At 55.6% G+C, this 11,684-nt stretch overlaps 1 protein-coding gene across 1 annotated transcript; it reads left to right on the top strand.

Moving 5' to 3' along the window:
* The first annotated feature begins 512 nt into the window (after positions 1–512).
* INO80B (INO80 complex subunit B) lies at positions 513–9,924 on the top strand. Its single transcript, XM_073650225.1, has 6 exons — positions 513–648; positions 5,266–5,379; positions 6,861–7,059; positions 7,807–7,925; positions 8,823–8,983; positions 9,291–9,924. Exons 2-6 carry the CDS (start codon positions 5,367–5,369, stop codon positions 9,804–9,806), a joined length of 1,008 nt encoding a protein of 335 aa, XP_073506326.1. The 5' UTR covers positions 513–648; positions 5,266–5,366; the 3' UTR covers positions 9,807–9,924.
* The last annotated feature ends 1,760 nt before the right edge of the window (positions 9,925–11,684 follow it).

Raw genomic sequence — 11,684 nt, 5'->3', positions numbered from 1 at the left:
GGGTGCAGTTAATTATTGGGGGGGGGGGTCACACTGATCATTCGTCCCTCGGGGTCCGGCTATAATTGGGGGGGGGGGTCACACTGATCGCTCGACCCTCGGGTGTAGTTATTATTGGGGGGGAGAAGTCACAGTGATCACTCGTCTCTCAGGGTCCAGCTATTATTGGGGGGGGGTCACATTGATCGCTCGACCCTTGGGGTCCGATTATTGGGGGGGGTCACACTGATCATTCTTCCCTCGGGGTGGTTATTAATTATTGGGGGGGGTCACACTGAGTGCTCGACCCTCGGGGTCCGGTTATTAATTATTGGGGGGGGTCACACTGATCGCTCGTCCCTCGGGGTCCGGTTATTATTGGTGGGGGGTTAACATTGATCGCTGATCAGTACAGCGCTCAGGTGTCGGCGCAGCTACAGAATGGTGATGTAGAAATCAGAGGCCGCGTGGATGGGCCGCGGGCGGTCGGTCTTGTTCTCGCACCCAGTGACCTGTACTGGCGAGGCTCGTCAGATATATGCTGCAATTTTTTACTCCTCCAGATTCCAGCTGAGAAGAAACATGGCAGAAGAGCAGGACTCACAGATCAACATTGGTCAGAGCAATCGGATTCTGTATCGGACTGCACTCGTCCGTTGTTCCCGCAGGGTGAGCCCGCAGGGAAGAGATTTCCCGTCTTCTTGAGTCTCTGGATGTGGGAGGCCGAGAACAGACGAGAGAGGAAGAGAAAAACCAAAACTGAGAACAGGGAGGATGAGTCATGTACTGAGCTGTGCAGGAGCAATAGTGTGCAGGGTGTAATGTGCAGGAGCAATAGTGTGCAGGAGCAATAGTGTGCAGGGTGTAATGTGCAGGAGCAATAGTGTGCAGGAGCAATAGTGTGCAGGGTGTAATGTGCAGGAGCAATAGTCTGCAGGGTGTAATGTGCAGGGGGAGGAGCAATAGTCTGCAGGGTGTATTGTGCAGGGGGAGGAGCAATAGTCTGCAGGGTGTATTGTGCAGGGGGAGGAGCAATAGTCTGCAGGGTGTAATGTGCAGGGGAGGAGGAATAGTCTGCAGGGTGTATTGTGCAGGGGGAGGAGCAATAGTCTGCAGGGTGTATTGTGCAGGGGAAGGAGCAATAGTCTGCAGGGTGTATTGTGCAGGGGAAGGAGCAATAGTCTGCAGGGTGTATTGTGCAGGGGGAGGAGCAATAGTGTGCAGGGTGTAATGTGCAGGGGGAGGAGCAATAGTGTGCAGGGTGTAATGTGCAGGAGCAATAGTGTGCAGGGTGTAATGTGCAGGAGCAATAGTGTGCAGGGTGTAATGTGCAGGAGCAATAGTGTGCAGGGTGTAATGTGCAGGAGCAATAGTGTGCAGGGTGTAATGTGCAGGAGCAATAGTCTGCAGGGTGTAATGTGCAGGAGCAATAGTCTGCAGGGTGTAATGTGCAGGAGCAATAGTCTGCAGGGTGTAATGTGCAGGGGGAGGAGGAATAGTCTGCAGGGTGTAATGTGCAGGAGCAATAGTCTGCAGGGTGTAATGTGCAGGAGCAATAGTCTGCAGGGTGTAATGTGCAGGAGCAATAGTCTGCAGGGTGTAATGTGCAGGAGCAATAGTCTGCAGGGTGTAATGTGCAGGAGCAATAGTCTGCAGGGTGTAATGTGCAGGAGCAATAGTCTGCAGGGTGTAATGTGCAGGGGGAGGAGCAATAGTCTACAGGGTGTATTGTGCAGGGGAAGGAGCAATAGTCTGCAGGGTGTAATGTGCAGGGGGAGGAGCAATAGTCTGCAGGGTGTAATGTGCAGGGGGAGGAGGAATAGTCTGCAGGGTGTAATGTGCAGGGGGAGGAGCAATAGTCTGCAGGGTGTAATGTGCAGGGGGAGGAGCAATAGTCTGCAGGGTGTATTGTGCAGGGGAAGGAGCAATAGTCTGCAGGGTGTAATGTGCAGGGGGAGGAGCAATAGTCTGCAGGGTGTAATGTGCAGGGGGAGGAGCAATAGTCTGCAGGGTGTAATGTGCAGGGGGGAGGAGCAATAGTCTGCAGGGTGTAATGTGCAGGGGGAGGAGCAATAGTCTGCAGGGTGTAATGTGCAGGGGGAGGAGCAATAGTCTGCAGGGTGTAATGTGCAGGGGGAGGAGCAATAGTCTGCAGGGTGTAATGTGCAGGGGGAGGAGCAATAGTCTGCAGGGTGTAATGTGCAGGGGGAGGAGCAATAGTCTGCAGGGTGTAATGTGCAGGGGGAGGAGGAATAGTCTGCAGGGTGTAATGTGCAGGGGGAGGAGGAATAGTCTGCAGGGTGTAATGTGCAGGGGGGAGGAGCAATAGTCTGCAGGGTGTAATGTGCAGGGGAGGAGCAATAGTCTGCAGGGTGTAATATGCAGGGGGAGGAGCCAAAGTCTGCAGGGTGTAATGTGCAGGGGGAGGAGAAATAGTCTGCAGGGGGAGGAGAAATAGTCTGCAGGGTGTAATGTGCAGGGGGAGGAGCAATAGTCTGCAGGGTGTAACATGCAGAGGGAGGAGCAATAGTCTGCAGGGTGTAAAGTGCAGGCGGAGGAGCAATAGTCTGCAGGGTGTAACGTGCAGGGGGGAGGAGCAATAGTCTGCAGGGTGTAACGTGCAGGGGGAGGAGCAATAGTCTGCAGGGTGTAACGTGCAGGGGGAGGAGCAATAGTCTGCAGGGTGTAACGTGCAGGGGGAGGAGCAATAGTCTGCAGGGTGTAACGTGCAGGGGGGAGGAGCAATAGTCTGCAGGGTGTAATGTGCAGGGGGGAGGAGCAATAGTCTGCAGGGTGTAATGTGCAGAGGGGAGGAGCCATAGTCTGCAGGGTGTAATGTGCAGGGGGAGGAGCCATAGTCTGCAGGGTGTAATGTGCAGGGGGAGCAGCCATAGTCTGCAGGGTGTAATGTGCAGGGGGAGGAGCCATAGTCTGCAGGGTGTAATGTGCAGGCGGAGGAGCAATAGTCTGCAGGGTGTAATGTGCAGGGGGAGGAGCAATAGTCTGCAAGGTGTAATGTGCAGGGAGAGGAGCAATAGTCTGCAAGGTGTAATGTGCAGTGGGGAGGAGCAATAGTCTGCAAGGTGTAATGTGCAGTGGGGAGGAGCAATAGTCTGCAAGGTGTAATGTGCAGTGGGGAGGAGCAATAGTCTGCAGGGTGTAATGTGCAGTGGGGAGGAGGAATAGTCTGCAGGGTGTAATGTGCAGTGGGGAGGAGGAATAGTCTGCAGGGTGTAACGTGCAGGGGGAGGAGCAATAGTCTGCAGGGTGTAACGTGCAGGGGGAGGAGGAATAGTCTGCAGGGTGTAACGTGCAGGGGGAGGAGGAATAGTCTGCAGGGTGTAACGTGCAGGGGGAGGAGGAATAGTCTGCAGGGTGTAACGTGCAGGGGGAGAAGCAATAGTCTGCAGGGTGTAACGTGCAGGGGGTGGAGCAATAGTCTGCAGGGTGTAACGTGCAGGGGGAGGAGCAATAGTCTGCAGGGTGTAACGTGCAGGGGGAGGAGCAATAGTCTGCAGGGTGTAATGTGCAGGGGGGAGGAGGAATAGTCTGCAGGGTGTAACGTGCAGAGGGGAGGAGCAATAGTCTGCAGGGTGTAATGTGCAGGGGGAGGAGGAATAGTCTGCAGGGTGTAATGTGCAGGGGGAGGAGGAATAGTCTGCAGGGTGTAATGTGCAGGGGGAGGAGCCATAGTCTGCAGGGTGTAACGTGCAGGGGGGGGGAGGAATAGTCTGCAGGGTGTAACGTGCAGGGGGGGGAGGAATAGTCTGCAGGGTGTAACGTGCAGGGGGAGGAGCAATAGTCTGCAGGGTGTAACGTGCAGGGGGACGAGCAATAGTCTGCAGGGTGTAACGTGCAGGGGGACGAGCAATAGTCTGCAGGGTGTAACGTGCAGGGGGAGGAGCCATAGTCTGCAGGGTGTAACGTGCAGGGGGAGGAGCCATAGTCTGCAGGGTGTAACGTGCAGGGGGAGGAGCCATAGTCTGCAGGGTGTAACGTGCAGGGGGAGGAGCCATAGTCTGCAGGGTGTAATGTGCAGGGGGGAGGAGGAATAGTCTGCAGGGTGTAATGTGCAGGGGGGAGGAGGAATAGTCTGCAGGGTGTAATGTGCAGTGGGGAGGAGGAATAGTCTGCAGGGTGTAATGTGCAGGGGGGAGGAGGAATAGTCTGCAGGGTGTAATGTTCAGGGGGGAGGAGGAATAGTCTGCAGGGTGTAATGTGCAGGGGGAGGAGACATAGTCTGCAGGGTGTAACGTGCAGGGGGAGGAGGAATAGTCTGCAGGGTGTAATGTGCAGGGGGAGGAGCAATAGTCTGCAGGGTGTAATGTGCAGGGGGAGGAGGAATAGTCTGCAGGGTGTAATGTGCAGGGGGAGGAGCCATAGTCTGCAGGGTGTAACGTGCAGGGGGAGGAGGAATAGTCTGCAGGGTGTAATGTGCAGGGGGAGGAGCAATAGTCTGCAGGGTGTAAAGTGCAGGGGGAGGAGCAATAGTCTGCAGGGTGTAACGTGCAGGGGGGAGGAGGAATAGTCTGCAGGGTGTAATGTGCAGGGGGGAGGAGGAATAGTCTGCAGGGTGTAATGTGCAGGGGGGAGGAGGAATAGTCTGCAGGGTGTAATGTGCAGGGGGGAGGAGGAATAGTCTGCAGGGTGTAATGTGCAGGGGGAGGAGCCATAGTCTGCAGGGTGTAATGTGCAGGGGGAGGAGCCATAGTCTGCAGGGTGTAACGTGCAGGGGGGAGGAGGAATAGTCTGCAGGGTGTAATGTGCAGGGGGGAGGAGGAATAGTCTGCAGGGTGTAATGTGCAGGGGGAGGAGCCATAGTCTGCAGGGTGTAATGTGCAGGGGGAGGAGCCATAGTCTGCAGGGTGTAACGTGCAGGGGGAGGAGGAATAGTCTGCAGAGTGTAATGTGCAGGGGGGAGGAGGAATAGTCTGCAGGGTGTAATGTGCAGGGGGGAGGAGGAATAGTCTGCAGGGTGTAATGTGCAGGGGGGAGGAGGAATAGCTTGCAGGGTGTAATGTGCAGGGGGGAGGAGGAATAGCTTGCAGGGTGTAATGTGCAGGGGGGAGGAGGAATAGTCTGCAGGGTGTAATGTGCAGGGGGGAGGAGGAATAGCTTGCAGGGTGTAATGTGCAGGGGGGAGGAGGAATAGTCTGCAGGGTGTAATGTGCAGGGGGGAGGAGGAATAGCTTGCAGGGTGCGCTCACTTTCGACGTCTCTTCCTCCACATATATGGCGTTGAATGACTGTCCTGTGCTCTCTCGTTATCTTCCTCCGGAAACGAAGGCATGAATATATAGTTCCGGGGAAGACTGGGTTGGTCGGAGGGTTTAACGTGTGCACTGACCGGAAGTTTTGTGTTGCCCGGATTGTGCACAGCTCATCACATGGAGGGAACAGGTGAGAAAGAAAGAATGACCCCGAGATACCTCTCAGCGCCCCCATAACGACACCTCTGTCCCTCACATCAGTGAGGCTGTGATATCGTGGTGCTGGGGTGGGGGGTGAGGCTGTGATATCGTGGTGCTGGGGTGGGGGGGGTGAGGCTGTGATATCGTGGTGCTGGGGTGGGGGGGGGAGGCTGTGATATCGTGGTGCTGGGGTGGGGGGGGGAGGCTGTGATATCGTGGTGCTGGGGTGGGGGGTGAGGCTGTGATATCGTGGTGCTGGGGTGGGGGGGGAGGCTCTGATATCGTGGTGGTGGGGGGGGAGGCTGTGATATCGTGGTGCTGGGGTGAGGCTGTGATATCGTGGTGCTGGGGTGGGGGGGAGGCTCTGATATCGTGGTGGTGGGGGGGGAGGCTGTGATGTGGTGGTGGGGGGGGGGGCTGTGATATTGTGATATTGTGGTGCTGGGGTGGGGGGGAGGCTGTGATATCGTGGTGCTGGGGTGAGGCTGTGATATCGTGGTGCTGGGGTGGGGGGGAGGCTGTGATATCGTGGTGGTGGTGGGGGGGAGGCTGTGATATGGTGGGGGGGGGGCTGTGATATCGTGGTGCTGGGGTGGGGGGGGGAGGATGTGATATCGTGGTGCTCGGGTGGGGGGGGGAGGATGTGATATCGTGGTGCTCGGGTGGGGGGGGGAGGATGTGATATCGTGGTGCTCGGGTGGGGGGGGAGGATGTGATATCGTGGTGCTCGGGTGGGGGGGGGAGGATGTGATATCGTGGTGCTCGGGTGGGGGGGGGAGGATGTGATATCGTGGTGCTCGGGTGGGGGGGGGAGGCTGTGATATCGTGGTGCTCGGGTGGGGGGGGGAGGCTGTGATATCGTGGTGCTCGGGTGGGGGGGGGGGAGGCTGTGATATCGTGGTGCTCGGGTGGGGGGGGGGGAGGCTGTGATATCGTGGTGCTCGGGTGGGGGGGGGGAGGCTGTGATATCGTGGTGCTCGGGTGGGGGTTGGCGGCTGTGATATCGTGGTGCTGGGGTGGGGGGGAGGCTGTGATATCGTGGTGCTGGGGTGGGGGGGAGGCTGTGATATCGTGGTGCTGGGGTGGGGGTGGGGGCTGTGATATCGTGGGGGTGGGGGGGCTGTGATAGCGTGGTGCTGGGGTGGGGGTTGGCGGCTGATAGCGTGGTGCTGGGGTGGGGGTTGGCGGCTGTGATATCAGGGGGGGTTGGCTGTGATATCGTGGTGCTGGGGTGGGGTTTGGCGGCTGTGATATCGTGGTGCTCGGGTGGGGGTGGGGAGAGGCTGTGATATCGTGGTGCTCGGTGGTGGGGGGGGGGCTGTGATAGCGTGGTGCTGGGGTGGGGGTTGGCGGCTGTGATAGCGTGGTGCTCGGGGGGGGAGGGGAGGCTGTGATATCGTGGTGCTCGGGGGGGGGAATAGGCTGTGATCTCCCTTGGGGGGGGCTGTGATCTTATGTCCGTGTTCTCAGGGGACGAGGACGATGTCGGACCTCACGTTTTACACAAGAAGAAACACAAGAAGCACAAGAAACATAAGAAGAAGCATCACCAGGAGGGCTGCGCCCCCTCCTTGCACTCACAGGCCCGCAGCACTGATCCCAAGACCACCCCGAAACCGCAGCTCCGCCTCAAGATCAAGCTGGGGGGACAAGTGTTAGGTACCAAGAGGTAAGTGCCCCCCGGACTGTGGCGGTGTGCAGCGCCCCCCCCTTCCCCGGACTGTGGCGGTGTGCAGCGCCCCCCCCTTCCCCGGACTGTGGCGGTGTGCAGCGCCCCCCCCTTCCCCGGACTGTGGCGGTGTGCAGCGCCCCCCCCTTCCCCGGACTGTGGCGGTGTGCAGCGCCCCCCCCTTCCCCGGACTGTGGCGGTGTGCAGCGCCACCCCCCCTTCCCCAGACTGTGGCGGTGTGCAGCGCCACCCCCCCTTCCCCAGACTGTGGCGGTGTGCAGCGCCACCCCCCCTTCCCCAGACTGTGGCGGTGTGCAGCGCCCCCCCCCCCCCCCTTCCCCGGACTGTGGCGGTGTGCAGCGCCTCCCCGGACTGTGGCGGTGTGCAGCGCCCCCCCCCTTCCCCGGACTGTGGCGGTGTGCAGCGCCCCCCCTTCCCCGGACTGTGGCGGCGTGCGTCCCCCCCCCTTCCCCGGACTGTGGTGGTGTGCAGCGCCCCCCCCCCTTCCCCGGACTGTGGTGGTGTGCAGCGCCCCCCCCCCTTCCCCGCACTGTGGTGGTGTGCAGCGCCCCCCTTCCCCGCACTGTGGTGGTGTGCAGCGCCCCCCTTCCCCGCACTGTGGTGGTGTGCAGCGCCCCCCTTCCCCGGACTGTGGCGGCGTGCGTCGTCCCCCCCCCCCCTTCCCCGGACTGTGGCGGCGTGCGTCGTCCCCCCCCCTTCCCCGGACTGATGCTCCTCTCCCCGCAGTGTTCCCACCTTCACCGTCATCCCCGAGCAGTCCCGCTCACAGTCCCCGCTCATGGTGGTGGATGAAGACGACGAGCCACTGGAGGGAGTACCCATAGAGCAGTACCGGGCGTGGCTAGGTACGGGGGCATTCCGGTGGTAGTAGTGCCGGAATACATGTGGGTACTACGGGATGTTCACTGTCTGTGGAAGGAGATGAGGATGATGATTGTGGCATCGAGAGGTCTGTGCTTGTGATGATGGTGGCTGACGGCTCAGTACAAGGTGGTGGGCGATGGTGGTGAGGGCCGTACAATCCTCCGGCCATGGATCGTGGCCATGTGTGAGCGGTTCTTCCAGAGTATTGTACTTTCTGTGTAGTGCGTCTGCCCCCCACCATGTCTCCCCTGTGCCCCCCACCATCTTTCCGCGCCATGTCTCCTTTGTCTTTGCCGAATCTTTGTACCGTGTCTCCATGTTTTGTCTCCTGTGCCGTGTCTCTATTCCCCAATTTTTCCCTTGCCGTCTCCTCTGTTCCCCGTGCTGTGTTTCTGTTTCCCCCTTCTCCCGTTCCCTCTCCGCTGTGCCTTGTTTCTGGGCCCCCCGTCTCTCGTTCCATCTCCTCTGTTCCCCGTGCAGTGTTTCTGTGCTTCTGTGCCCCGCTTCTCCCATGCCGTCTCCTCTGTTCCCCGTGCTGTGTTTCTGTTTCCCCCTTCTCCCGTTCCCTCTCCGCTGTGCCTTGTTTCTGGGTCTCTCGTTCCATCTCCTCTGTTCCCCGTTCCATGTTTCTGTGCCCCGCTTCTCCCATGCCGTCTCCTCTGTTCCCCGTGCCATGTTTGTGTCCCGCGTCTCTTGTACCCTCTCCTCTGTTCCCCGTGCCGTGTTTCTGTGCCAAGCTTCTCCCGTGCCGTCTCCTCTGTTGCCCGTGCGTGACTTCTCTGCTGTATTAGAGTGTTGGGTCTGCTGTATACAGGTTATGCCATCTTGTCAGTTTGTTCTTGAGGCATGTGATGTGTGGAGTCTCCATGTGTCTGTAGATGAGGACAGTAACATGGATCCGCTGCCCTCGCCCGCTGCGGCTCCGGTATCTGAGCACGATGAGGAGATGCGTTGGTTGGATGCTCTTGAGAGGGGAGATCTGGATGTCAATGGCGATCTGAAGAGAGAGACTGATGAGACGCTGCTGACAGCTCGCCAGGTGAGTGCGGTGGTCACGGTCTGGGAGGGTATATGGGGGTGGTAGTGTTGGGGTGGGTAGGTTCAGTATGGTGGGGGTGAGTGGGTAGGTTGGGGATGAGGCATGCAGGGTCACTTTTCTCCTGCCCCCCATCCTTCTTTCTCCCCCTCTCCCACTCCCCCCTACTTTCTCCCCTGTTCCCTCTATTCCCCTCTTCTACCTGTTCCCTTCTTCTTTCTCCCCTGTTCCCTCTATTCCCCTCTTCTACCCGTTCCCTTCTTTTCTCTCTGTTGCCTGCTGTGTATAATTTGCTGGTCTCTCTCTGCAGAAAGCCCTCCTACAGAAGCAGCAGACCCCCACTGCCCCTCTCTACCCGCCGGCCGTATACTCGCGCCCCCAGCAGGAGATGTCTCAGGAGATGTTGGTGAAGAGGGAGGAGAAAGCTCGAAAGAGGAGACTGCAGGCGGCGAAAAAAGCTGAGGAAAGTAAAAAGCAGACGATAGAGAGACTGACCAAGACGTCCAAATCCCGGGGAGCCAAGCCGGCCTCTGGCAGAAAAGGGGGCCGCCCGCCTCCGTGCCCCACTGTCCGCTACCTGAACAATGCCCACAGTATCACCATGTCCTACCCCCCAGGAGTGCCCCACCCTGCCCCAGCAGAACCCCAGACCGCACTGCCTGCCCCACAGCTCTGCGGCGCCCCCGGCTGCTCCAACCCAAAGAAATACTCCTGTTCTAGGACTCGCATCCCGCTCTGCAGTCTGCGATGCTACCACAAGAACCTGGAGGTCCACACCCACCAGAACTCTGACCCTGCCCCCCACATGGAGGCACCGAGACCCTGACCGAGCGGAGAACCATCAGGACGTCACCCACAAGGATTGTAACCAAATCACCGCAACACCAACCTATGTCATATACAGCTCCAATATGTGCAATAAATGTCAGCGTAATTAATGATCACAGGATGGTATGTGCCCGCAGGGGCGGTGCGATAGCGGTTATAATCTACATAGGGGGTGGCACAATAGCAGTTATATTCTTGTACATAGGAGCAGTATTATAGTAGTTATATTCTTGTACATAGGGGCAGTATTATAGTAGTTATATTCTTGTACATAGGAGCAGTATTATAGTAGATATATTCTTGTACATAGGGGCAGTATTATAGTAGATATATTCTTGTACATAGGGGCAGTATTATAGTAGTTATATTCTTGTACATAGGGACAGTATTATAGTAGTTATATTCTTGTACATAGGAGCAGTATTATAGTAGTTATATTCTTGTACATAGGGGCAGTATTATAGTAGTTATATTCTTGTACATAGGAGCAGTATTATAGTAGATATATTCTTGTACATAGGGGCAGTATTATAGTAGATATATTCTTGTACATAGGGGCAGTATTATAGTAGTTATATTCTTGTACATAGGGACAGTATTATAGTAGTTATATTCTTGTACATAGGAGCAGTATTATAGTAGTTATATTCTTGTACATAGGAGCAGTATTATAGTAGTTATATTCTTGTACATAGGGGCAGTATTATAGTAGTTATATTCTTGTACATAGGGGCAGTATTATAGTAGTTATATTCTTGTACATAGAGGGCAGTATTATAGCAGTTATATTCTTGTACATAGGGGCAGTATTATAGCAGTTATATTCTTGTACATAGGGGGCAGTATTATAGTAGTTATATTCTTGTACATAGAGGGCAGTATTATAGCAGTTATATTCTTGTACATAGAGGGCAGTATTAGAGTAGTTATATTCTTGTACATAGGGGGCAGTATTAGAGTAGTTATATTCTTGTACATAGGGGGCAGTATTAGAGTAGTTATATTCTTGTACATAGGAGCAGTATTATAGTAGTTATATTCTTGTACATAGAGGGCAGTATTATAGTAGTTATATTCTTGTACAGTCATGGCCAAAAGTATTGAGAATGAGAGAAATAGTAATTTTTCCAAAGTTTACTGCTTCATTTTTTGTAATGGCAATTTGCATATACTCCTGAATGTCAAAGACTGATCAGCTTAACAGCAATTACTGTACTTGCAAAGTCAATATTTGCCCAGAAAATGAACTTTAACCCCTAAAACACATTTCAACATCATTGCAGTCCTGCCTTAAAAGGAGCAGCTAACATCGTTTTAGAGATTGATCCGTTAACACAGGTGTGGGTGTTGATGAGGACAGGGCTGGCGATCAATCAGTCATGATTAAGTAAGAATGACATCACTGGACACTTTAAAAGGAGGCTGGTTCTTGGTATCATTGTTTCTCTTCAGTTAACCATGGTTATCTCTAAAGAAACACGGGCAGCCATCATTGCACTGCACAAAAATGGCCTAACAGGGAAGAGTATCGCAGCTACAAAGATTGCACCTCAGTCAACAATCTATCGCATCATCAAGAACTTCAAGGAGAGAGCTTCCATTGTTGTCAAAAAGGCTCCAGGGCACCCAAGAAAGACCAGCAAGCGCCAGGACCGTATCTTAAAACTGTTTCAGCTGCGGGATCGGACTACCAGCAGTGCTGAGCTTGCTCAGGAATGGCAGCAGGCTGGTGTGAGTGCTTCTGCACGCACTGTGAGGCGGAGACTCTTTGAGCAAGGGCTGGTTTCAAGGAGGGCAGCAAAGAAGCCTCTTCTCTCCAGAAAAAACATCAGGGACCGACTGATATTCTGCAAAAGGTACAGGGAGTGGACTGCTG

This window comes from Phyllobates terribilis, unplaced genomic scaffold (genome assembly GCF_046119375.1).
Source record: "Phyllobates terribilis strain yellow unplaced genomic scaffold, ASM4611937v1 Scaffold_1__5_contigs__length_1240528914, whole genome shotgun sequence".
Taxonomy (NCBI): Eukaryota; Metazoa; Chordata; class Amphibia; order Anura; family Dendrobatidae; genus Phyllobates; species Phyllobates terribilis.
This window is presented reverse-complemented; position numbering and strand designations above follow the sequence as displayed.